General features: G+C 46.5%; 2 protein-coding genes across 3 annotated transcripts; one reads left to right on the top strand and one right to left on the bottom strand.

Moving 5' to 3' along the window:
- Positions 1-941: 941 nt before the first annotated feature.
- Positions 942-24,772, bottom strand: iftap (intraflagellar transport associated protein). 2 transcript variants are annotated; one of them, XM_014125038.2, is made up of 7 exons: positions 23,825-23,952; positions 21,762-21,953; positions 21,368-21,528; positions 20,421-20,495; positions 20,041-20,104; positions 1,416-1,579; positions 942-1,149 (listed from the first exon to the last, which is right to left on the bottom strand). In XM_014125038.2, the coding sequence occupies exons 2-7, from the start codon at positions 21,892-21,894 to the stop codon at positions 1,042-1,044; spliced, it is 705 nt and encodes a 234-aa protein (XP_013980513.2). In that variant the 5' UTR covers positions 21,895-21,953; positions 23,825-23,952; the 3' UTR covers positions 942-1,041.
- On the top strand, positions 23,851-27,009 carry LOC106561305 (recombination activating gene 2). Its single transcript, XM_014125109.2, has 2 exons — positions 23,851-24,073; positions 25,125-27,009. Exon 2 carries the CDS (start codon positions 25,139-25,141, stop codon positions 26,738-26,740), a length of 1,602 nt encoding a protein of 533 aa, XP_013980584.1. The 5' UTR covers positions 23,851-24,073; positions 25,125-25,138; the 3' UTR covers positions 26,741-27,009.
- The last annotated feature ends 79 nt before the right edge of the window (positions 27,010-27,088 follow it).

Here is a 27,088-nt window from a genome sequence, read left to right on the forward strand (position 1 = left end):
AAAAGTAAAGGGGTGTGAATACTTTCTGAAGGCAATGTAAATGCCAGATCGCCCATACAACACAAGGAACCGTGTTCCATTGAATGCTAGCTTTTCAAATGTGTCTGCTCTTTAACTTTTAACACGTAACTGTGAAAAGGTCTTGTCCTCTTTAGGCATGTTCCAACCATGCCACCCACCAATTAAATGTGAGGTGACAGGAACATCCATTAAATATGCATTGCGTTCAGACTGAGTAGGCTGCACACGCATCGCGTTGCACACCTTCTTCTTAATGTTTTAAAGTAAACCAACAGTCGGTCTGGAAGATGTATTTTGCTTTTCTGCAGTATGAACTTGTCAACCCCTGTCACTCTCTCACACGCACACACACTAACGCTCTCTCTTACACACACAAATACTTTAGATGTCAAATCACAAATGAACCACTGACACAACAACATAGCATTCGTTAGAGGGAAATATTTGGTGTGTGCTTTCAGGTTATGAAGCCTGCTCAGTGCACCTCCCAGAGCTCTTTGTTCCAATGCAAAGGCACAGTGAGACACAGGCTGTAGCTACAGGGAATTAATTACAGTACAGGGTGTTTACCCAGTGGGGTACGAGCATGCACACACACGTACGCACATACACACAAATTACCTCTTACACACAAACACAAATACACAGCATTTCTGCTATGTGATGCCTGGTGGGCCAAGCCTCTATGTTCCTGTGTGTCGTCATTCATCAGTGACCAGTCTCACAGCCCAAAACAGTATGATTACTCCTGATCCAGAGGAGAGAATTCAGATAAGCTGTGCCATTAGCTTAGCACTATTTACAGTACATAAAGTCTGTGCTGCTGTAGTGTTCCTTTTAAAATAGTCCTTTTCAAACACCGTTTTGGTGTTGCTCTGTTCTAATGTTACACTTAGTAGCAGGAATGACAGGAAGGATGCTGTTTTCAGGAGTGGTTTATTAGTCCAGTTAAATGGTAAGTTGGGTAATTTGATGTGGTATGACACAAGGCTCTCCCAGACAGGGGTCCCTGCACAGAGGTCATTCACCAGTGTTGGACTGCGGTAGGAGATGTTTGCTAGACAGCACAACATTGTCGTAGTCAAAGTTCTCATCCAGGTTGAAAGGCAAAACCTCTTCACTGTCACTCTGTGAAAAGTCAATGACATGAATTAAGTTGCCTATACTGTATATAGACAGACCCCTCTCGCATGACACTAGCACAGAAAGACTGTGGCTTAAATAACAACACTTATGAATGCTTAACATAACTCTCAAACAAAATATACCAACTGCAAGTTCCATTTTCCTGGTCAACTAATTGTGGAGTCAACTAAGCTGTTCCTGGGGTGGGTAAATGTAATCTTCATCATAGTGTCTTTATGTCATAGATTAGTAAATGTCCTTCCTCGTACCTGTCTCTGTGGTGGCGTGTCCTGCTGCTGTCCCTGTGTCCCCGGCCGTGTCCCCGTCCTCCTGCCTGTGGAGGTCAGGTCCAGCTGGGTCAGGTGACAGAAGGAGGGCAGGTAGGCAGGGAGTTCCTCCTCTACCTCCCCTGGTAGAACCCGAACCCCACAATCTGAGAAAAGAGGAGAGAAGACACACCGGATGAGGACTCAACAGTGTCTTCTTTCTGCTTCTAGCTGTCCTTCCTAAGTAACTTGAAAAAGAAGGAGAGAACATCACACAGGATTAAGACCCCTCTTGATGGTATGCACAGTTTACGGAGTGTGGCTTGAATAGGATTCACATAGTGAGACTGAACTGACCATTAAGTTTTCACTCAGAGAAGCCGGCCTTTTCAAGTGGCACTCCTTGAAAAGTTAGTTAATTTTAGTTAATTGGGATTCAATAGCTCCTGAAGATCTAAGCCATTGTATTATTTCCAAAAGATCAGAGTAAGTACATCATTATGCAAATGATTATCGCATTGGCTTTGTTCTGTGCCATCATCAAACACAATTCAGAAGTGTGACAATCAAATTACAGAAAATGAGAAGTGACTCTTTGTTCAATTAAAATCAGACTCCAGTAGGTTAGAAAGGGCTGCTCATCACAATTTAATTGTATCACTAGGAAATCGTGTATAGAAATGATAATTTTACGAGTAATGATTTTACCTCCTCAAGTTCTCACCTCAGTGGGCACTACACACTGTAACCTAATACAACTCCTGCAAACCCCAGCCGCGAGCTGTCCAGTGACGCAAGCCTACCAGACGAACTAAATACCTTCTATGCTCGCTTCGAGGCTAGCAACACTGAACCATGCATGAGATCACCAGCTGTTTCGGACGACTGTGTGATCACGCACAAAACGCCAAGGTAACTTGTCTAAATGACTATCGCCTCGAAGCATTCGCATCTGTAACCATGAAATGCTTTGAAAGGCTGGTGATGGCTCATATCAACACCATCATCCCAGACAACATGCACCCACTCCAATTCGCATACCGCCAAAAAAGATGACGCAATCTCTATTGCATTCCACACTGTCCCATCTGGACAAAAGGAACACCTACGTGAGAATGCTGTTCATTGACTACAGCTCAGCATTCAACACCATAGTGCCGTCCAATCTCATCACTAAGGACCCTGAGATTAAACACCTTCCTCTGCAACTGGATCCTGGACTTCCTGATGCGCTACTCCGAAGTGGTGAGGGTAGGCAACAACACATCCGCCACACTGACGCTCAACATGGGGGCCCCTCAGGGGTACCTGCTTAGTCCCCTCCTGTTCACCCACGACTGCGTGGCCGCGCACTACTCTAGCACCCTCATTTTGTTTGCCCACGACACGGTGGTGGTGGTATGCCTGATCACGGACAACAATGAAACAGCCTACAGAGACCTGGCAGTGTGGTGCCAGGACAACAACCCCTCCCTCAACGTCAGCAAAACAGAGCTGATCGTGGACTACTGGAAACGGAGGGCCGAGCACGCCCCCATCCACATCGACAGGGCTGTAGTGGAGCAGGTCGAGAGCGTTAAGTTCATCGGTGTTCATATCACTAGGGAATTATCATGGTCCACACACACCAACACAGTCATGAAGACTGCACAACAATGCCTGTTCCCCCACAGAAGGCTGAACAGATTTGGCATGGGCCCTCAGATCCTCAAAAGGTTCAACAGCTGCACCATCGAGAGCATCCTGACTGGCTGCATCACCGCTTGCTATGGCAACTGCTTGGCATATGACTGCAAGGTGCTACAGAGGGTAGTGCGTATGGCCCAGTACATCACTGAGGCCAAGCTCCCTGCCATCTTGGACCTCTATACCAGGCGGTATAAGTGAAAGGCCCTAAAAATTGTCAAAGACTCCAGCCACCCAAGTCATAGAATGTTCTCTCTGCTACCGCACGGCAAGCGGTACCGATGCACCAAGTCTGGATACAGTCCCAAAATTGTTTGCATGTCAGCAGTCAAGTTTTCAAGATATTGGACATTCAAGAACCAAAGTGTCACTTGACACATCATGATGATGTATTTTGCATCATATAATAATTTTTTTAGCAAGAGACAAACCATTTTGGGACTGTATCAACACTGGACTAATGAAAAGAATAGTTGTTTTTGAGTGGAGTTTTCTTTTAATTTAGCAACTGCATGCTTCACTCCATTTCAAAAGATTTTCACTCAATTGAACACGCCCCAGGAGTATCTGTCTTTCTGCTCATCCTGTCAGACACATCCAACTAGTGTCGCACGGTATATCAAAAATAAGGTACTTTTCGGATACTAGAACATGAAAAACAGTTCGGTACTTCTGTGAAATGTGTCTCACGGATCACGCCTGTCTATCTGCACAGCCAACCCCTTATTATAGCACGCACTGTGCCTGCTCCACTTACCCATAACACACTTAAATAACACAACACGGCATGTAGAAATGTTGAAACTGTTGATTACTGTTCACAAAACAATGTCCATAAAGGCTAGAACACTTTACAATGGAAGAAGATAGCTTCCAGCTCTGTAAGCTACTGGTAACTTTCCTTGCTAGATGACAGCTAAAGCTGACATCCATTCACTACCCTAGTACTTTGTTTGTGATAATATGCAAACCAGAAGGCAACATATGCTGATTTCAAAGCTGATTGCCACCAAAAACGTTATTCATTCACTTACTCCCGTCTACCCCAAAGATTATCTATAGGGTGTTGAGGAGGAGGAGCCCTGTGGATCCGGTCCCGTGTGGCTCAGTTGGTAGAGCATGGTGTTTGCAACGCCAGGGTTGTGGGTTCAATTCCCACGGGGGACCAGTATGAAAAAGAAAAAAAAAAATGTATGAAAAATGTATGAAATGTATGCATTCACTACTGCAAGTCGCTCTGGATAAGAGTGTCTGCTAAATGACTAAAATGCTATTTTGTCGAGTCAATTAAATCGTGACATTCCTGGATTACTCATTATACTAATAAAAGTCCAATTAAATCAACAAATAGTATAAAAAAGGTTAAGTGTACATACTATATCTGGCTGTGTTGGCAAAATCACTAAATATACCATCAAGCCAAGCGGGGACAGTTCCAAGACCAGTCAGAAATGTCCAGCTAACCCTACCTCAATGACGCCAGTGAATTTCAAAACTGAACTTGGATCTGCATTAAGTAGCAATGACACAACAGATAGCTCGAATCAGTCATGACTATTCAACAAAACAATAAATAATTGTATTTCCATTGAATTTCTTAGTTACATGATTGTATAACTAGCAACAATGTTTTGATGTTGAGGGTGCAGTATTTAGGAAATTTAGCAATGAGGATGAAAACTAGCATAGTTCAGCTAGCCAGCTAGTTTAGCCAGGGAAAACAAGAGTGGGACAGGATATAGCTGGGCGCACATGCACACTATGCTAATTCAGGGCACAGACTTGAGTTTTTATGCCCTGATATCAGGAGCTGGCGGCGAAAAGTTCAATTATAAACTGGGTGGTTCGAGCCCCGAATGCTGATTGGCCGACAGCCGTGGTATATCAGAGCGTATACCACAGGTATTTACTTATCTAATTAAGTTGGTAAACAGTTTAGAATAGCAATAAGTCACCTCAGGGGTTTGTGATATATAGCCAATATACAGGGCTGTGTCCAGGCTCTCCACGTTGCGTCATACACAAGAACAGCCCTTAGCTGTGGTATATTGGCCATATACCACACCCCCTCGGGCCCTATTGCTTAATTACACAATTCAGAGACTGAAACAAATCCATCAGATGACAAATATTTAATGAGAGCAATTCAATATACAATCCCAAAATCAGCAGTAACTGTCAATAGTAAAATAAAGCTTAAAATGATGTTTGAGTGAACCTGAATCCAGAAAAGGAACTCTATTATCTCAGCGAACTGACGTGCTCTGACATGCCGCACCCCTCTTGACTCATGAATGACGTCATTACTGGTTAAAGACACAGCGCACATTTTTATAAAATAAGCTACTTCTATGCAAATGTTGTTGGTCAGTACAATAAAATAAGTCCTAAATGAAAGGGATACAGATTGTTTGTCATCTGTAGCCTCATGAAATAAGCCAAAACAAGCTCAATAACTCAATGCATGCGCACACTCCTATTGAATATGGATTCACCTGTGGATAGGCCTAGGCTACCCAGTTTATCAATAGATTTACCATTCAAATAAATGATTACCATTACGTTGTTATGTAGTTAGATTGGTAAAAACAAAGTCAAATTGATTGTAAAGTTGATTCATTAATGCATGCATGGCTGTCTCTGAAAAATGTTGACATAAAACAATTAAAATGTAATGAACACATAAAATACCCAACAATTGAACAGAGCAGTAGCTGAGTTTATCTGTCTGGGTCAAGTGCCATTCTGTGTTTTTGGCTAATATGCCTTCTTTTTTGCCGTGGTATCGTTCTGGTATAATTTTGGTATTGAGTATCGTGATGGTATAGAGCAGGGGTGTCAAACCCATTCCACGGAGGGCCGAGTGTCAGCAGGTTAAGACCTAGACAACCAGGTGAGGGGAGTTCCTTACTAATTTGTGACCTTAATTCATCCATCAAGTACAAGGGTGGAGCGAAAACCCGCAGACACTCGGCTCACAACCAAAATTCTGGTATCGTGACAACACTAATCCAAACAGGACACTAAGCCTGCTGTAACTCTGCAGTGAAACGAATCTCTATCAAAATGCAAAGCCACACTATTAACCCATATTTCCTCTGACAGTTTCTCCAGAATACAGATCCTGCAGCACGCAGCAGGAGGACTCAACAACAGCATGAGAGAAAGGGTCACAGACAACAGGTGAGGGATGGTTGGCTGGCTGGCAGGCATATGAAAGACATCAATGGGGTGGAGGAGATTTAATCTGAATTAAAAAGGCCTTGGTCGGCTGTAATCATCTCTGCCAGCCAGCTAATGTAACCCACATCCAGAGAACACAGAGATGGAGAGAGAGAGAGAGGAGCCTCAAATAGCAGGACCCAAAACACACTCCTGATAATAGGACCCTGACCAAAACATCAGGGCGATGGAGAGCGATCAAACTGAAAAGGACAGGCCTAGGCAACTGTCAAAGACAGGGTAGGTATACAATTATGTGTCTCCGTGCGTTCATAAAAGGGAATTTAAATCAATTAGAGAGGAGCAGAGACCATTAAATATTGACACTTCTCCTTGGCTTGGCGTGGCAGCCACAGGGCCGGTGTTGATCCTAATTAAACAGCTAATTACTCTCACTGTGAAAGTCACACTGGGATGGGAGGACGGAGCAGAAGAGGGGAGGTGGAGGGAGACGAGAGGCAAGGATAAGGAGGAAGCAAGACAAAGCATGAGTTGGTGAAGGGACACCACCTTGTGTATTATGTGCAGATGAGAAAGTCACACATTGAGCACGGTTACATGCACACAATAATATGAGTCAGATTAATATACATTTGTATAAAACATTTAGATGCTTTGCAAGAAGAACAATTTCCCTAATAATCCTGTTTACATGGGCACATCTGAAATCAGGCTACCTGATGGGCCTTTTGATGCAGAAAATCGGCAATCAAAATAAACGTTCTACCACAGTGACCATGTTATTTTTGCGAAGCCTATTTGATTCTGAGTTCGGACATATAAAGTTTGTATATGAAAACTATTTCTAAGATGCATACTTTTAGTTTTTGCGAACTCTCTTCACTCACGCATAAGAGGAAGGCTTGTGCTACCAGTGCTGCCACATGCGCAGATCAAATACACCTCTGGAACACCGATTAAGCGGTTTACATGTCCTAATAATTAGAAAGATTTCTCAGAAAACCAGGTGTTTTAATCGGTGTATGCTTACTTTGATTTTGACCTTACACCGATTTAGATAAGCAGAGTAAGGGGTTTACATTACTATATTTACACTCGGGCTACTGACATAATCAGTTTAAGGAATTATTAGTGTGCATGTTGTAACGCTTGATGTAGTGGGTGTGGACTCAGGCGCAGGAAACAAGAGCGTTTGCTATCGTGCTTTAATAAATGCACCATCAAAGAGAGTATACACCCAAAATAACAACAGGGTGTAATAAAAATACAATGACCCAAAACACGTTCCACTTACACAATACACAGTGCAAGAAAGAAATAAGCCCGCACACAGAACAGGTGGGGAAACGGGCTTAAATACCCCTAATCACTAATGGAACACAGGTGATACCAATAAAGACAAAACCAACAGAAAAGGAAAAAGGGATCGGTGGCAGCTAGTAGGTCGGTGACGACGACCGCCGAGCTCCACCCGAACAGGGAGAGGAGTCACCCTCGGCAGGAGTCGTGACAGTACCCCCCCCCCCAACAGCGCGCCGACACCGGCCTCGGGGGCGAGGCGCAGGGCGATCCGGGTGGAGGCGATGGAAATCCCTCAACAGTGCTGGATCCAGTATGTCCCCCACCGGCACCCAGCACCTCTCCTCCGGACTGTACCCCTCCCAGTCCACGAGGTACTGCAGGCCCCTCACCCGGCGTCTTGAGTCCAGAATGGCACGTACTGTATACCCCATAGTGCCGGAAGACATGGGTGAATAGAGCTTCCGCAGTCTGTAGGGCCGTAGGGAGACCGGGCAACGGGAGGAGACGGCAGGACTTAGAGAACCGATCCACAACTACCAGGACCGTGGTATTCCCCTGAGACGGGGGAAGATTGGTGAGAAAGTCCACCGACAGGTGAGACCACGGCCTCTGTGGAACGGGGAGGGGTTGTAACTTCCCTCTAGGAAGGTGCCTAGGAGCCTTACTCTGGGCGCACACAAAACAGGAAGAGACATAAAACCTCACGTCCTTAGCCAAGGTGGGCCACCAGTACTTCCCCCTAAGGCCTAGCACTGTCCTCGCCACCCCAAGATGACCCGACGAGGGTAACGTATGAGCCCATCGAATCAATTGATCACGGACACCAAGCGGAACGTACTTACGGCCTGCTGGACATTTAGAAGGCGCAGACTCCAACTGTAGCGCCCGCTCGATGTCCGCGTCCACCTCCCATACCACCGGTGCAACCAGCTTAGAGGCTGGAAGGATGGGAGTAGGATCGATGGGCCGATCCTCAGTGTCATAAAGACGGGACAGTGCGTCGGCCTTAGTGTTCATGGAACCTGGTCTATACGAAATAGTGAACTGGAACCGGGTGAAGAACATGGCCCACCGTGCCTGACGCGGGTTCAGTCTCCTAGCTGCCCGGATATACTCCAGGTTCCGGTGGTCAGTCCAGATGAAAAAAGGGTGTCTAGCCCCCTCAAGCCAGTGTCTCCACACGGTCAGAGCCCTGACCACAGCCAACAGCTCCCGGTCCCCCACATCATAGTTGCGCTCCGCCGGACTGAGCTTCCTAGAAAAAAAAGCGCAGGGGCGGAGTTTCGGTGGCGTACCCGAGCGCTGAGATAGCACGGCACCCACCCCAGCCTCGGACGCGTCCACCTCCACTATGAATGGTAAGGAGGGGTCCGGGTGCGCCAACACAGGTGTATCAGTGAACAGTGCCTTCAACTGGGTGAAAGCTCTGTCCGCCTCTGTCGACCATCGCAAACGCACCGGCCCCCCCTTCAGCAGTGAGGTAATGGGAGCCGCCACTTGGCCAAAACCCCGGATAAACCTACGGTAGTAATTGGCAAAACCCAAAAACCGCTGCACTTCCTTCACCGTGGCTGGAGTCGGCCAATTACGCACGGCCTTAACGCGGTCACACTCCATCACCACCCCCGAGGTGGAAATGCGATAACCCAGGAAGGAGACGGCTCGTTTGGAGAACTCACACTTCTCAGCCTTGACGTATAGGTCATGCTCCAGCAATCTCCCAAGCACCCTGCACACCAGGGACACATGCTCGGCGCGGGTGGCGGAGTAAATCAGGATATCGTCAATATACACTATCACGCCCTGCCCATGCAGGTCCCTGAGAATCTTGTCCACAAAGGATTGAAAGACGGCTGGAGCATTCTTCAACCCATACGGCATGACGAGGTACTCATAGTGGCCCGATGTGGTACTAAATGCGGTTTTCCACTTGTCTCCCCCCCGAATACGCACCAGATTATACGCGCTCCTGAGATCCAGTTTCGTGAAAAAACGCGCTCCATGAAATGATTCCACCGCCTTAGCGATGAGAGGTAACTGGATCCCACTGTAATGGAATTGAGACCTCTATAATCAATGCACGGACGCAGACCTCCCCCCTTTTTCTTCACGAAAAAGAAACTTGAGGAGACGGGTGAGATGGAGGGCCGAATGAACCCCTGTCTCAGAGATTCCGTGACATATGTTTCCATAGCCAACGTCTCCTCCTGGGACAATGGGTATACGTGACTCTTGGGAAGTGCAGCGTTTACCTGGAGGTTTATCGCACAATCCCCTTGTCGATGAGGTGGTAATTTAGTCGCCTTCTTCTTACAGAAGGCGAGAGCCAAATCGGCATACTCAGGGGGAATGTGCACAGTGGAAACCTGGTCTGGACTCTCCACCAACGTGGCACCGATGGAAACTCCCAGACACCTACCTGAACCCTCCTCTGACCACCCCTGGAGAACCCCCTGTTTCCACAAAATCTTGGGATTGTGACTGGCCAGCCAATGCACCCCCAGCACCACTGGAAACGCAGGTGAATTGATATGGAAGAAACTAATTCACTCCTTATGATTCCCCTGCATTACCATGTCCAGTGGCAGCGTGGTCTCCCTGACCAGCCCTGACCCTAATGGCCGGCTATCTAAGGAGTGCACGGGGAAGGGGGAATCTAACGGTACTAGTGGAACTCCCAGCTTGAGGGCGAGTCCGCGATCCATAAATTTCCCCGCTGCGCCTGAATCGACTAGCGCCTTATGCTGGGAACAGGGAAAACAATCAAGAAAAAAAAATAAAACAAACATATGACCAACAGAGGGTTCTGGGTGAGTTTGGTGCTGACTCACCTGGGGTGAACGAGGAGTGTTCTGCCTGCCCTCTCGACTCCCAGAGGGACCCCCCCAGCACCGGTCGACCGTGTGTCCTCGGCGACCACAATTGGTGCAGGAGGAGTGCCCTCCTCTGGTTCCCTTAGATGCGGCCCCTCCTAGCTCCATGGGAATGGGCGCGGGAGGGCTAGGAGGTGGAACTAACAGGACCCTTTCTGACCTCCGCGGGCAGCCAGCAGATTGTCCAGTCGGATTGACATGTCAATCAGTTCATCCAGGGAGAGTGTAGTGTCCCGACACGCTAGCTCCCTGCGGACGTCCTCCCGGAGGCTGCACCGGTAATGATCTATTAGGGCCCTGTCGTTCCACCCGGCCCCCGCAGCCAAGGTCCGGAACTCCAGAGCGAAGTCTTGCGCACTCCTCGTCTCCTGCCTGAGATGAAACAGTCGCTCACCCGCCGCCCGGCCTTCTGGAGGGTGATCGAATACGGCACGGAAACGGCAGGTGAACTCAGGGTAGTTCTCTCTCGCTGAGTTGGGGCTGTTCCAGACAGCATTGGCCCATTACAACGCTCGCCCCGTCAGGCAGGAGACGAGGAGGCTCACACTCTCCTCTCCCGAGGGAGTCGGCCTCACGGTAGCCAGGTATAAGTCAATCTGAAGCAGAAACCCCTGGCACCCCGCTGCTGCTCCATCGTACTCCCTCGGGAGCGCAAGATGTGGGGCGCCAGAACCAGACGTAGGAGGGAGCGGAGTAGGTGAACTCATCTGGTGAGTCAGAGGCGAAGAGAGGAGACCACTCCTCTCCCATCGGTCCATCCTCTCCATCATTTGGTCCATCGCTGACCCGATTCGATGGAGTACGGTGGTGTGGTGGAGGACCCGTTCCTCCATAGAGGGGAGAGGGGTGGCGGCTGCTCCTGCTGACTCCATACTTAAAGGTTGCGGGCTTCTGTAACGCTTGATGTAGTGGGTGTGGAGTCAGGCGCAGGAAACAAGAGCGTTTGCTATCGTGCTTTAATAAATGCACCATCAAAGAGAGTATACACCCAAAATAACAACTGGGTGTAATCAAAATACAATGACCCAAAACACGTTCCACTTACACAATACACAGTGCAAGAAAGAAATAAGCCCGCACACAGAACAGGTGGGGAAACGGGCTTAAATACCCAACTAATCACTAATGGAACACAGGTGATACCAATAAAGACAAAACCAACAGAAAAGGAAAGAGGGATCGGTGGCAGCTAGTAGGCCGGTGGCGACGACCGCCGAGCTCCACCCGAACAGGGAGAGGAGTCACCCTCGACAGGAGTCGTTTGACATGTAAACTACATATAGGTAAACAAGTACTCTCTAAGGATGTTTTACCTAAAGACAAACATCACCTGGAGGACACAGCTACAGTGGTTTGTTATGTCTTGGAGATAGAGACCTTTAGTCAGTGTCATAATGGGTAATCAAAAATAAGCGGGTCTTAAATGTGACCCGTTTCAGGAAACTAGACGTATGTCACAAGTCACGACTTCACAGGAGAGCCATTTTAATGTTTTTTCGTTTTTTTTATCAAAATGCATTTTTTGGCAGAAATGCCTTCTGGAGCATGTGAACTTTCATGTGCCTTAATAACAAACTTGCATGCCATCTGTAAATATGAATAAAATTGTTAAATTACGAGCCTTGTTGGTTAAGCCACAAGCCTGTGGTTAAGCCACAGAAAAAGTGAGCCACCTTCCCAGTAGCTATGATTGGCTGAGATAATGAGTGGGCTGGACATGCCGAGAGAGGGGTTCGGATTGGTCTGCCATATAGAGGGCTTTTGTCTATTTCAGCTGGTCAGTCTGTGTTGGTAATCCTGTCGAACGCGGCTTTAAAAAAAAATGTATCGTGTAGTGGAGCTGCATAAGTGTTGCTCTCCACTTTCTGGAGGATCGAGTTTTGAAATCAGTAGTATTAGAGTATGATAGCTAAGGAGATGAAGAAAAAACCTGTCTCCGGATTACATCTTCAAACTAAGGACAACCGTGGCATGGCATCCGTGACAGGGAGACTCGTCCATCATGCATGATGATGTATACGGGTAAGATAGTCTAGCAAGCTACATTTTCAGATATTACACGTTAGACAGAAAGTAGTTTCATTTCAAGCTAAAGTGTACTGTTAGCTAGCTAGCTAACGTTAGCTGGCTGGCTCCCTAAGCTAACGTTACGTGTATGGCGTTATTATTCGTATCCCAGAACCGTTTGCTTTGCGAGTTAGAGCCTAATGTTAGCTAGCTAACATTGAACCTGGTTGGTCAGCTCCCAGCAGATTCATGCAGGGTAGTAACGACATGATTTGGCACTATGTTTATTGTTGTTTAACTAGCTAACATTGGCTGTCTGGCTCGTTAGTTAACGTTACGTGGCGTGTGTGATCTTACACATTGTTTACCTAGCTAGGTTCATTGTTTGCCTAGCTAGCTAGCTACATGTCTTAAGCTAAAGTGTACTGTTAACCAGCTAGCAGCAGCCCGTCTGGTGTTCAACCTTCCCAAGTTCTCTCACGTCACCCCGCTCCTCCGCTCTCTCCACTGGCTTCCAGTTGAAGCTCGCATCCGCTACAAGACCATGGTGATTGCCTACGGAGCTGTGAAGGGAACGGCACCTCCATACCTTCAGGCTCTGATCAGGCCCTACACCCAAATAAGGGCACTGCGTTCATCCACCACTGGCCTGCTGGCCCCCCTACCTCTGAGGAAGCACAGTTCCCGCTCAGCCCAGTCAAAACTGTTCGCTGCTCTGGCACCCCAATGGTGGAACAAGCTCCCTCACGACGCCAGGACAGCGGAGTCAATCACCACCTTCCGGAGACACCTGAAACCCCACCTCTTTAAGGAATACCTAGGATAGGATAAAGTAATCCTTCTAACCCCCCCCCTTAAAAGATTTAGATGCAGTATTGTAAAGTGGTTGTTCCACTGGATATCATAAGGTGAATGCACCATTTTGTAAGTCGCTCTGGATAAGAGCGTCTGCTAAATGACTTAAATGTAAATGTAAATGTAGCTAACGTTAGCTGGCTGGCTCCCTAGCTAACGTTACGTGTTTGACATTATTATTCGTATCCCAGAGCCGTTTGCTTTGCTAGTTAAAGCCTAATTTTAGCTAGCTAACATTAAACCTGGTTGGTTAGCTCCCAGCAGATTCATGCAGGGTAGTAACAACATGATTTGGCACTATGTTCATTGTTGTTTAACTAGCTAACGTTAGCTGGCTGGCTTGTTAGCCAACGTTACGTGATGTGTGGGATCTTACATATTGTTTACCTGGAGCTAGGTTCATTGTTTACATAGCTAGCTAGCTAGCTACATGTTTTAAGCTAAAGTGTACAACACCGTTGAATATGGCCGGTGTCAGTAAAAGTCGGCAAGAAAGCGTAATGAAATTGTTGCCAGCGTTTTTGACACAAAGTTCAACTGTACTGGTTGTTCATGCTCTGATCTTGTCCCATTTTGATTGCTGTGCGATAATATGGTCAGGTGCAGCAAAGAAAAACTGCAGCTGGCTCAAAATAAAGCAGCATGCCTTGCCCTGAACTGCACACACAGAACTAACATCAACAGCATGCATGATAGCCTTTCATGGTTGAGGAGAAATTGACTACTTCTCTTCTAGTCTTTTTAAGAAACATTTGTATGTTGACAATGCCTAACCACTTGTATAATCTATTTGCATACACTTCAAACAGACATACATACCTCCCGAGTGGCGCAGCGGTATAAGGCACTGCAGCGGTATAAGGCACTGCAAGAGGTGTCACTACAGTCCCTGGTTTGAATCCAGGCTGTATCACATCCGGCCGTGATTGGGAGTTCCATAGGGCGGCGCATAATTGGCCCAGCATCGTCCAGGTTTGGCCAGGGAAGGCCGTCATTGCAAATAAGAATCTGTTCTTAATTAGTGACTTGCCTAGTTAAAAAAAGGTAAAATATAAATATATTTTTTAAATACCCCACCAGACACGCCACTATGGGTTTCATCATGGTACCCAAACCAAAAACAAATGTAATGCTTCGCTCAGTTATGTGTAGAGCCATATCACTGTGGAATGCTCTGCCACCAGATGTTACTAAGGCAAAAAGCAAGTTTAGCTAGAAGGAAAAAAACATATTGTATCACAGCGCTTCTCCTCTGTCTAAACATCTAATTTAACTGTAATTATTATATAACAGTGTGTATATATGAATAGTGAGTAAATAGTATTTTTGTTGTCTCCTGGTATATTTCCAATATACACTCGGCTGACAGGTTATTAGGTACACCACCCCGTTCACAAAAATATTTCACTCCTACAGACAGTGAGTCAAGTGGCCTTGATTGGGAGTCCCATAGAGCTGCGCACAATTGGCACAGCGTTGTCCGGGTTTGACCGGGGTAGGCCGTCATTGTAAATAAGACTTGCCTAGTTAAATAAAAAGAAATACATAAATGGCGTGGGGATTGTTTTCCTGGCACATGTTAGGTCCCTTGATACCAATTGAGCAACGTTTGAACACCAAACTTTGTAGAATCCACGCCCCGAAGAATTCAGGTTGTTCTGGAGGCAAATTAAATTGAGCAAGTTGGAAATTAAGCAAGTTGAGATGACTAAACTGCTTGGAGTAACCCTAGATTGTAAACTGTCATGGTCAAAACATATTGATGCAGTAGTAGCTAAGATGGGGAGAAGTCTGTCTATAATAAAGCGATGCTCTGCCTTCTTAACAACACTATCAACAAGGCAGGTCCTACAGGCCCTAGTTTTGTCGCAACTTGACTACTGTTCAGTCGTGTGGTCAGGTGCCACAAAAAAAAGGACTTAGGAAAATTGCAATTGGCTCAGAACAAGGCAACACGGCTGGTCCTTGGATATACACAGAGAGCTAATATTAATAATATGCATGTCAATCTCTCCTGGCTGAAAGTGGAGGAGAGATTGACTTCAACACTACTTTTATTTATGAGAGGTATTGACATGTTGAATGCACCAAGCTGTCTGTCTGAACTACTGGCACACAGCTCGGACACCCATGCATACCCCACAAGACATGCCACAAGAGGTCTCTTCACAGTCCCCAAGTCCAGAACAGACTATGGGAGGCACACAGTACTACTTGGAGCCATAACTACATGGAACTCTATTCCACATCAAGTAACTGACGCAAGCAGTGAAATTACATTTAAAAAACAGATTAAAAAAAAAAACACGGCCCGCTACCAAAACCTGTGGGCTCTCCTTTACTGCAGCCGATGTGAGCAAAACATTTAAACATTCAACCCTCGCAAGGCTGCAGGCCCAGACGGCATCCCCAGCCGCGTCCTCAAAGCATGCGCAGACCAGCTGGCTGGTGTATTTACGGACATATTCAATCAATCCTTATCCCAGTCTGCTGTTCCCACATGCTTCAAGAGGGCCACCATTGTTCCTGTTTCCAAGAAAGCTAAGGTAACTGAGCTAAACTTTGAGAGAGTAGTCAAGGACCATATCACCTCCACCCTACCTGACACCCTAGACCCACTCCAATTTGCTTACCACCCCAATAGGTCCACAGACGACACAATCGCAATCACACTGCACACTTCCCTAACCCATCTGGACAAGAGGAATACCTATGTGAGAATGCTGTTCATCGACTACAGCTCAGCATTTAACACCATAGTACCCTCCAAACTCGTCATCAAGCTCGAGACCTTGGGTCTCGACCCCACCCTGTGCAACTGGGTCCTGGACTTACTGACGGGCCACCCCAGGTGGTGAGGGTAGGTAACAACATCTCCACCCCGCTGATCCTCAACACTGGGGCCCCACAAGGGTGCGTTGTCAGCCCTCTCCTGTACTCCCTGTTCACCCACGACTGCGTGGCCATGCACGCCTCCAACTCAATCATCAAGTTTGCAGACGACACTACAGTGGTATGCTTGATTACCGACAACGACGAGACGGCCTACAGGGAGGAGGTGAGGGCCCTCGGAGTGTGGGGTCAGGAAAATAACCTCACACTCAACGTCAACAAAACAAAGGAGATGATCGTGGACTTCAGGAAACAGCAGAGGGAGCACCCTCCTATCCACATCGATGGGACAGTAGTGGAGAGGGTAGAAAGTTTTAAGTTCCTCGGCGTACACATCACGGACAAACTGAAATGGTCCAACCACACAGACAGCGTGGTGAAGAAGGCGCAGCAGCGCCTCTTTTACCTCAGGAGGCTGAAGAAATTCGGCTTGTCACCAAAAACACTCAAAAACTTTTAAAGATGCACAATCGAGAGCATCCTGTCGGGCTGTATCACTGCCTGGTACGGCAACTGCTCCGCCCATAACCGAGGGTAGTGAGGTCTGCACAACGCATCACCGGGGGCAAACTACCTGCGTTCCAGGACACCTACACCACCCAATGTCACAGGAAGGCCAAAAAGATCATCAAGGACATCAACCACCCGAGCCACTGCCTGTTCACCCCGCTATCATCCAGAAGGCGAGGTCAGTACAGGTGCATCAAAGCAGGGACCGAGAGACTGAAAAACAGCTTCTACCTCAAGGCCATCAGACTGTTAAACAGCCATCACTAACATTGAGTGGCTGCTGCCAACATACAGAGTCAACTCCAGCCACTTTCATAATGGAAAAATGTATGTAATAAATGTATCACTAGCCACTTTAAACAATGCCACTTCATATAATGTTTACATACCCTACATTACTCATCTCATATGTATATACTGTACTCTATACCATCTACTGCATCTTGCCATCTTGATGTAATGCATCACTAGCCACTTTAAACAATGCCACTTTTATATGTTTACATACCCTACATTACTCATCTCATATGTATATACTGTACTCTATACCATCTACTGCATCTTGCCATCTTGATGTAATGTATCACTAGCCACTTTAAACAATGCCACTTGTATATGTTTACATATCCTACATTACTCATCTCATATGTATATACTGTACTCTATACCATCCACTGCATCTTGCCTATGCCGTTCTATACCATCATTTTGCAGAGGGGTCAAATACTTATTTCCCTCATTAAAATGCAAATCAATTTATAACATTTTTGACATGCGTTTTCCTGGATATTTTTGTTGTTATTCTGTCTCTCACTGTTCAAATAAACCTACCATTAAAATTATAGACTGATCCTTTCTTTGTCAGTGGGCAAACGTACAAAATCAGCAGGGGATCAAATACTTTTTTCCCCCACTGTACATGAATGTATAGTTAAAGTGACTATGCATATATGATAAACAGAGAGTAGCAGCAGTGTAAAAAGAGGGGTTGGGGGGGGGGCACACAATGCAAATAGTCTGGGTAGCCATTTGATTACCTGTTCAGGAGTCTTATGGCTTTGGGGTAAAAACTGTTGAGAAGCCTTTTTGTCCTAGACTTGGTACTCCGGTACCGCTTACCATGCGGTAGTAGAGAGAAGAGTCTATGACTGGGGTGGCTGGAGTCTTTGACAATTTTCAGGGCCTTCCTCTGACACCACCTGGTGTAGAGGGCCTGGATGGCAGGCAGCTTAGCCCCAGTGATGTGCTGGGCCGTACGCGCTACCCTCTGTAGTGCCTTGCAGTCAGAGGCCAAGCAATTGCCGTACCAGGCAGTGATGCAACCAGTCAGGATGCTCTCGATGTTGCAGCTGTAGAGCCTTTTGAGGATCTCGGGACCCATGCCAACTCTTTTTAGTTTCCTGAGGGGGAATAGGCTTTGTCGTGCCCTCTTCACAACTGTCTTGGTGTGTTTGGACCATTCTAGTTTGTTGGTGATGTGGACACCAAGGAACTTGAAGCCCTCAACCTGCTCCACTACAGCCCCGTCAATGAGAATGGGGGCATGCTCGGTCCTCCTTTTCCTGTAGTCCACAATCATCTCCTTAGTCTTGGTTACGTTGAGGGATAGGTTGTTAGTCTGGCACCACCCGGCCAGGTCTCTGACTTCCTCCCTATAGGCTGTCTCGTCGTTGTCGGTGATCAGGTCTACCACTGTTGTGTCATCTGCAAACTTAATGATGGTGTTGGAGTCGTGCCTGGCCATGCAGTCCTGGGTGAACAGGGACTACAGGAGGGGACTGAACATGCACCCCTGGGGAGCTCCAGTGTTGAGGATCAGAGTGGCAGATGTGTTGCTACCTACCCTCACCACCTGGGGGCGGCCCGTCAGGAAGTCCAGGATCCAGATGCAGAGGGAGGTGTTTAGTCCCAGGATCCTTAGCTTAGTGATGAGCTTTGAGGGTACTATGGTGTTGAACTCTGAGCTGTAGTCACACTCTAATGACTCCTGAAACAATCACATAAGTGTTCCTTTTGTCCAGGTGGGAAAGGGCAGTGTGGAGTGCAATAGAGATTGCATCATCTGTGGATCTGTTTGGGCGGTATGCAAATTGGAGTGGGTCTAGGGTTTCTGGAATAATGGTGTTGATGTGAGCTATTACCAACCTTTCAAAGCACTTCATGGCTACGGACGTGAGTACTACGGGTCTGTAGTCGTTTAGGTTGCCTTTGTGTTTCTTGGGCACAGGGACTATTGTGGTCTGCTTGAAACATTTTGGTATTACAGACTCAATCAGGGACATGTTGAAAATGTCAGTGAAGACACCTGCCAGTTGGTCAGCACATGTCCGGAGCACACGTCCTGGTAATCCGTCTGGCCCCGCAGCCTTGTGTATGTTGACCTGTTTAAAGGTCTTACTCACGTCGGCTACGGAGAGCGTGATCACACTGTCGTCCGGAACAGCTGATGCTCTCATGCATGCCTCAGTGTTGCTTGCCTCAAAGCGAGCATAGAAGTGATTTAGCTCGTCTGGTAGGCTCGTGTCACTGGGCAGCTCACACACTGGGCAGCTCACACACTGGGCAGCTCACACAACATGTTGTGGAGGTTTCTGGTTGTTACTGTTGGGCTCAGCATCAGGGTTGGCGTTAGGGTCTTGTACCTCTGTATCTAAAGCAGTTGTATGGAGATGTAGTTTGAACGAGGTCTATGTATCCCTCATTGCTAAATGAGGACAGTGAGAGCATTACACCACAGAGCAGAGAGCCATTGCCCTTAACACTAATTACAGTATGTATTGAAAATGCGTAATAGATGGTAATGTATTTAAAATGAATGGCATGACTAGCCTTATTACAGAAATAATATGCATATGACATTAACTAAATCCTATTACAAGGTGAACTCTTAAATGTCTTGTAAGGCTTACTGGCAAACTTCATGTTTCCTTCTTTACATGGATTATTAAGAATATATTCTACTTTTCACTGGAGATTTTCCTTTCTTTGAGGAAATAATGTAAGAACTCTGGAGCGCTGTAATTTACTGTCAAAGAAGCTTCGATTAATGGAACCATTCTCCGTGAAATAGCATTGCGGACTCAAAGGCTCATATCAATACTGCATGGCAAGGCGCTAACTTTCTAATTCTACCGTAATCAGGAAAGATTAGGATAAATTAATGTTAATGATGATCCATGCACACTCTTAAATGACTTTAGAAGAAACAAGAATGCCATTATACAGTGCCAAGAAAGTTATTTTCCACCTTGTACAATGCACTAATCTAAAATCAGTTCTGAAAACTGGAGGGTTGTGAGTGAGAGAACAAGATGCTGTACCTGGGTCAGCAGTTACATCTCCTTCCTCCTCACTGAAGTCCCCAACATCCAGGTAGTTATCCAGCTATACACAGAGAACAATGGAGAGTTACTCTTCAATCAACAATTCTCAAATCAGAAAACAAGAGAAAGTGATTACTTTTCATGTTGTGTATATTACTGTAGTAAACAAGTTATAAATCTGTATTTTGATCAATAGTAGAGACAAAGTATATAGCAGTTTATAATATGTGATCATCATGAGTCCATGTGTGTGACCTTGACCTATGTCAGTGACAATTTAAAAAATAAAATATGCACTAACATAAATATTCCCATATTTAAAATACAGTATGGAATTGGGATATTACAACAACATTACTTCAGTCCACAATATCAACCTTGAGAGTTATGCCTGGTGGACGACAGTCTCCATTTCCACAGCTGCCCACAGTCACTCCAGCACCTAGCTCCATCTGCAACCAAACCACAGTCACAAAGAGATACTCACTGCCAGATACTCATACTGTATATGACCACTGCATTTTTGCTCAAGCAGTTTGACTCATTATGACCTCATCAGACACTAAGAGCTCTGTGGGGTCGTGGCCACTACTCCTGTTGATCTATGGCTCCAGTTGTTACATATATGAATGTGTTTGGACAGCTGAGTGCCTCTAAGAGTCCTACAGATGCTATAGGATCTTGTGCTCACTCAACTCTTCCAAATAATCACCAGTGAGATTAATTGGAAACCAAATATGGGATCCTATCCCAGACTTTCAGTTTCAGTGTGTAACTTGCTGATGTGTAGTATTGATTACAGCAGAGAGAACCTTTAATCAGAATCATGGTTAAATCAATAGCTGGCATAGCCTGAGGTCCTAAGCACTGTTCATGCTCCAATGTACACATCTGAAGTAAACCTTCCTGCTCCTGAAACAATCCACTAATTTGGTTTAGGAAAATGGGAAAACACTGAAATAGATGGAGGGAACAGAAATAAACCAAGGGAGACTGACAGAGAGAGAGAAATTGTATTTTATTTTTAAAATACCTTTATTGGCCCAATAGTTACATCATTAAAAGCACAGAACCAACCCCCCCCCCTACAAAGTCCTCCAGAAGGCTTGTTAGTTTTGTCATAAAGTAGGACTGCAGGTTTGCAAAGAGAGAGAGAATGAGAGAAAGAGAAAAGAGAAAAAGAACAAGAAAGAGCAAGAGCAAGAGAACAAGAGAGAGTAAAGGGCTGACAGGAGGGATTGAAGCCTGGTGGGGTGAGTTTACGGTGTAAGCCTTGAGTCAGTCAAGCCTGTAGGAAAGACGGACAGATCTAGGTGTCACTGACCTCCTCCTGATCAGCAGGCAGGACACAGACACTCTGCTGTCCTCTCCTCTCTTCCTCTGCATCCTCTTCTCCATTCCTCCTCCTCTCCCCTGATCTCTCCATCTCCCTAGAGAGATGACTGGGTCCGGAGGGCAGAGTCGTGTGTCCACTCCCAGCACTCCCTGTGAGAGGAAGGTCAGAAGAAAAAATACATCTGTCTTTGTATCAATTTAATACATGCCTGTAAGGTATGAGCTCTACATGTAATGAAGTCACAACCTGCGGGCCTTTGAGACCAGGCTTGGGCCAATTTAGTTCCAATTCAATTGCAAGAAATCCTTATGGAAAACAAATTAGGTGTGTGAACTGCCTGTGAGACTGACCTGGAGTCAGTCCGTGTGTGAAGGAGCCTGACCTGGAGTCAGGTGTGTGAAGGAGGACAGGAACTGGTCGTAGGTCTGTTCTGAGGAGCTGCAGAAACAATTCAGGGCCTCCAGGACCACCTCGTCATCAGCCAGACCACCTGAGCCACTCTCCACCCCGGGCATCCTGCCACCCAAAACAACTAGCTGGCCTGGTACACTGGCAACCCCTGGGTACAGCTCACCTGGGGGAGATAGGATAATGGGGGAGGGAGAGAGATGTTAAAATCAGTAGCACAGCGGCCATATTGTGCGCCACGCGGTCTAAGGCACTGCATCTCAGTGCTAGAGGCATCCCTACAGACCCTGGTTCGATTCCAGGCTGTATTACAACCGGCCGTGATTGGGAGTCCCATAGGACGCGGAGCACAATTGGCCCAGCGTCATCCGGGTTAGGGTTTGGCCAGGGTAGGCCGTCATTGTAAATAAGAATGTTCATAACTGACTTGCCAAGTTAAAAAAAAGGTTAAAGAAATAACATTTAAATAAATATTAGCTAGGCCCAGGTGTAATTACCCTGCTGCCGACACTCTGCTCAATCCCAATCACTACAGGGGGAACAATTAAGCATCGCATTAAACAGTGATAAACACTGCAGCAAGTATGATCGTCAGAACATCACAACTGTCACTGCGCCCATTAATCAAAACCGGAATCTTGCAGGGAAGGACTTGTCAGGTATTGAAACATTATAGCGGGGACAGAAACAGGTGCTACAACACTTTCTAATGACTCTGTTCTATCAATTATACTCTGCAAATCCCTGCATGGCCTGGGATCCATCTCCATGGCTCACTGCTGAGCCTGCCACACACACACAACTGCACCGACCCAGCTGCAACATAAAGCAGACCTTCAACAGAACTGTGTAGGTGCCTTAAGGAACTGACTGACTGAGCTGGTTTGTTATTCAGTGCTGATTTGGAGGTGTATTATCTTAACTCATAGAAAAAACATGTCCACAGTACCTATTCAGCTGTTAGGAATGGGGAGGAATGCTTTATTTCCTGTTTCTGGTGCTGGAGGTACCCCCCTCTAAGCAACAGCTCAAAGAGACACAGGTGCTCCGCTGCTTGTTTGTTTTTGAGTTCTAACGTTCTTCCAGGCAATCGTGGTTGCAGCGTTTGTTTTGTACGCTCCCTGAGCCTTCTCACAGCCCCTCCAAAAACACAAAAACATTATGCTAATGGTTGCCAGACAGCTGCTTCCAGCTCATTGTGTGTGTGTGTGTGTGTGTGTGTGTGTGTGTGTGTGTGTGTGTGTGTGTGTGTGTGTTCCTCTCTCCTCCGGTAGACTACACAAGAAGTGGTTAGGCATAATAGAAAAGGAATTCAAGCTTGAGTAGAACTAGAAATTAAAAGGAAATAAAGCTGTGCTCTTCTCTTCCCTTTCTCCTCTTTAACACAGTATAATGTAAGTAATGCATCAGGTTCAGTGTACCATGTGAGGACATGAATCACAGTCCCACTGACTGCACATGGCACTACACACATGCCACTTAATTGTAGTGTGGAAAATGCCAAAATGTTCACAGAGGGGATAATGATGGCTCTCCATCTAAAAAATGGGATACATACAATGAGGCCCTCTGAATGTTCCACAGCTGTAATGACACACACACACACACACACACACACACACACACACACACACACACAGGGAGAGAGACAGGGAGCTTATGGCCACCTTCCCTTAGATGTAAAAGAAATCTGACAACAATAACGTGGCTGTACTCAGCGTAACAAAGCCAGCTTTTACACTGTCACTGTGAGGAGTCCACAGGAGAGGAATGTGATGGAACAGAGAGGATGAGCTGAGGAGAGGGGCTGGAAGGATTGGTGCACTACATTTGCAACTATATAAAGGGCTGGTATTTCCATTAATTGCAAATAGACTGCCTTCAAACTGTAGCGGTCACAACTGTAAGCTACCTTTGGTTCTTCAAGGTTCAATCACAAGAGCAATGACAAAACTAAAGCACAAAAACATTCTTCTTTGCAGAGAAACAAACTCTACTGTACACAACCTATGATTACATTAACAGTGATTGTATTACCAGCTCAGTCTTATTGCAGTGTAGAGAGCACACCTGCCTGACAGCAGCGGTCACAGACAGTTAACCTCAGGATCTGTAACTCATCTGAGTCAATCGAGCTTCACAAACTCTGTCAACCACTGTCTGTCTACACAGCTTAGTACTAAAGCTACACAAAGATTAGCCTAACTTATTACAACATTATTACAACATTCCATAACACTGTTCTTCGAGACGTTCAAACAGTAACGTTAGCTACTTGAGCAGGAGGTAAGCAACGCTGAAATTCTGCTTTCAATGGGAGATTTGACACTGATCGTAGTAACGTTAGCTATGATTATAACTCCAATGTGACAAGAATGTCTAGACATGATCTATAGCTAGCTAGCTAGATACATTCATTGTCACATTGGAGTTATAATCATATAGCTAGCTAGATATTTTATATATAGTAAGGATTGTAGAAAAGTTAGCTAGCTATTTTATGTCCTAAATTATCTCTTTGGCATAAAGACAGCAAACGTTAGCTAAGTAACTTAGCATAGCCGTTATTACTGTCTAATTGAGCAGGACATCGCAATGGGACCTTACTAACTAACGTGATTAAATGTAGCAGAATGCTAGCTAGATGGTTTGCGTTGTTTATCGTACTGTTATATCAAAAATCACAGTTTCTAATCTAAACCATCTTTAGCTATATCTCTGCACATCACATCAGAGATGATTATTGCCGAGGCTAATTTAGGCTAGCTAACTTCCAACTAAGCTTAGCCAGTCAAACATGACCACAGCAGGCTACCACGTATGCTATTACAATCGAAGCTGGCACTTGTATCATTGTATTATGTTCATTGTTCACCAAAATCGCTAGCTAACTCGTGTTTAGGAAAATGTGCTAGTTATAACACGAGTAAAAGGTTGACAACAGAGCGACGATTTACGTTACCTTCGCTCGGATTTGCGTTGAGCAATGAATGTTGGGAAATGAGTCTTTTGGCTATTTAATGGAACGAAAAGAAAGCGATTAAAAACTACACACTGATAGGAAATTTATCTGACAGTATTTTCTGCAGGTCATAAACGAATGTAGAATAAATAGTTCCTAAATAAACAACAATGAATACATTGGACTGAAAATTATTTTTTTTATCCTACTTGTTCAAACATAGTAAAATGGCCTTTTCCTTTTAAGACACAAAGTTCTGTCACTAATAATCAGACCATATAATTAGAAAGAGTCAGACAACCCATGTTTAAAAGCCTTCAGTTCAAAACAAGCAGCAGCTGACTGAGACAATTTTGTGTTGTTGTTTTCCCACAGCCACCTGCAGTAGCATGTCTCTGCAACCACTGACTGCAGTGAACTGTGGCAGCCTCCTGCAGCCTGGCTGCTCCCTGTTACAGCTGGACGGTGACATATTTCTGTTCGGCCAGAAAGGCTGGCCCAAGCGCTCCTGTCCTACTGGGGTCTTCGGGGTACGCTTAAAGCATGGGGAGCTCAAACTGCGACCCATCTCCTTCTCCAATGACTCCTGCTACCTTCCCCCTCTGCGTTGTCCCGCCGTGACCCGCCTTGAGCCCCATGATGGACACCCAGAGGGCTACCTCATCCATGGAGGCCGTACCCCAAACAACGAGATCTCCTCCAGCCTCTACCTGCTGACCCTGGACAGCCGTGGCTGCAACCGCAAAGTGACCCTGCGCTGTCAGGAGAGAGAGTTGGTGGGAGAGCAGCCAGGGCCCCGATACGGCCACACCCTCAGCGTGGTGCACAGTCTGGGCAAGAGGGCCTGTGTTGTGTTTGGGGGCAGATCCTACATGCCGGCCGGGGAGCGGAGCACAGAGAACTGGAACAGCGTTGTGGACTGCCCTCCTCAGGTGTTCATCATCGACTTAGAGTTTGGCTGCTGCTCCACCCACACCTTACCTGAGCTCACTGACGGCCAGTCCTTCCACCTAGCTTTGGCCAGAGACGACTGTGTCTACTTCCTTGGTGGCCACACTCTGTCGTCTGACTCCCGTCCTCCTCGTGTGTTCTGCCTGCGTGTGGAGCTCCTGCAGGGCAGCCCTCTGCTCTCCTGTGAGCACCTGGACACCGGCCTGTCCATCACCAGTGCTATTGCCACCCGTGTGGGGCCCTCCCATGAGTACATTGTCCTGGGTGGGTATCAGTCAGAGACCCAAAAGAGGATGGAGTGCAGCAGTGTGGTGCTGGATGACTCTGGGATCAGCATCGAGCCCAGAGAGGCCCCTCAGTGGACAGGGGAAATCAGCCACAGCCACACCTGGTTCGGAGGCAGCTTGGGTGGAGGGAGCGCTCTGATCGGGGTCCCCTCTGAGGGCAGGCCAGCACCGCCCGAAGCACATTACTTCTACCAGGTGTGCTTCCAAAAGGAGGGGGAAGGAGAGGGTGAAGACGGGAACCAGGGATGCAGCCAGGAGTCCACAGACTTCGAGGACTCCGCCCCTCTGGAGGACTCTGAGGAGCTGTACTTCGGCCGCGAGCCCCATGAGCTGGAGGACAGCAGCGAGGGAGAGGGGGATACGTACAATGAAGAGGATGAGGAGGACGAGTCCCAGACAGGCTATTGGGTCAAATGTTGCCTGGGCTGCCAGGTGGACCCCAACACTTGGGAGCCCTACTACTCCACAGAGCTGCTGCGGCCAGCCATGATCTACTGCTCCAAAGGGGAGGGAGGCCACTGGGTCCATGCCCAGTGTATGGAGCTGACTGAGGGCCTGCTGGTAAGGCTCTCGCAGGGAAACGGCAAGTACTTCTGCCTGGACCACGGGGGCCTGCCCCGCCAGGAGATGACCCCGCCACGCCAGGTGCTGCCCCTGAAGAGGAGCCCCATGAAACCCCAGCACAGGAAGGGCCCAATGATGCCGAAGATGACACCCGCCAAGAAGCGCTTCTTCAGGAGGCTGTTTGAGTGATGTCTGACAATGCAGTAAAGTTATACTTACTCATTGATCAACTGGTTCATAATATGTCATTCTAATTATATGGCCTAAATGCCATATCATTGTTTAATGTGCCATTGTAGCAATTTACTGTTTCCAAACTTTTGAATAAGTAAACTCAGAACTCTTTTTTGTGCTTGGTTTTTGATTCCTTACAGTGCTCAATATTTTATGTAATAAACTAAACAAAAGTTTTGCAAGAAAAATGTATGAAACCGAATTGAATAAAAATGGAAATTAAAGCCAGAGTCTATTTGCTTCATGTTCTACCCCCACATATTACACATAGTGACTTTGTGGCTTGCTGTGTTCACCCTCGTT

The sequence above is a fragment of the Salmo salar genome, chromosome ssa10 (genome assembly GCF_905237065.1).
Source record: "Salmo salar chromosome ssa10, Ssal_v3.1, whole genome shotgun sequence".
NCBI classification, from domain to species: domain Eukaryota; kingdom Metazoa; phylum Chordata; class Actinopteri; order Salmoniformes; family Salmonidae; genus Salmo; species Salmo salar.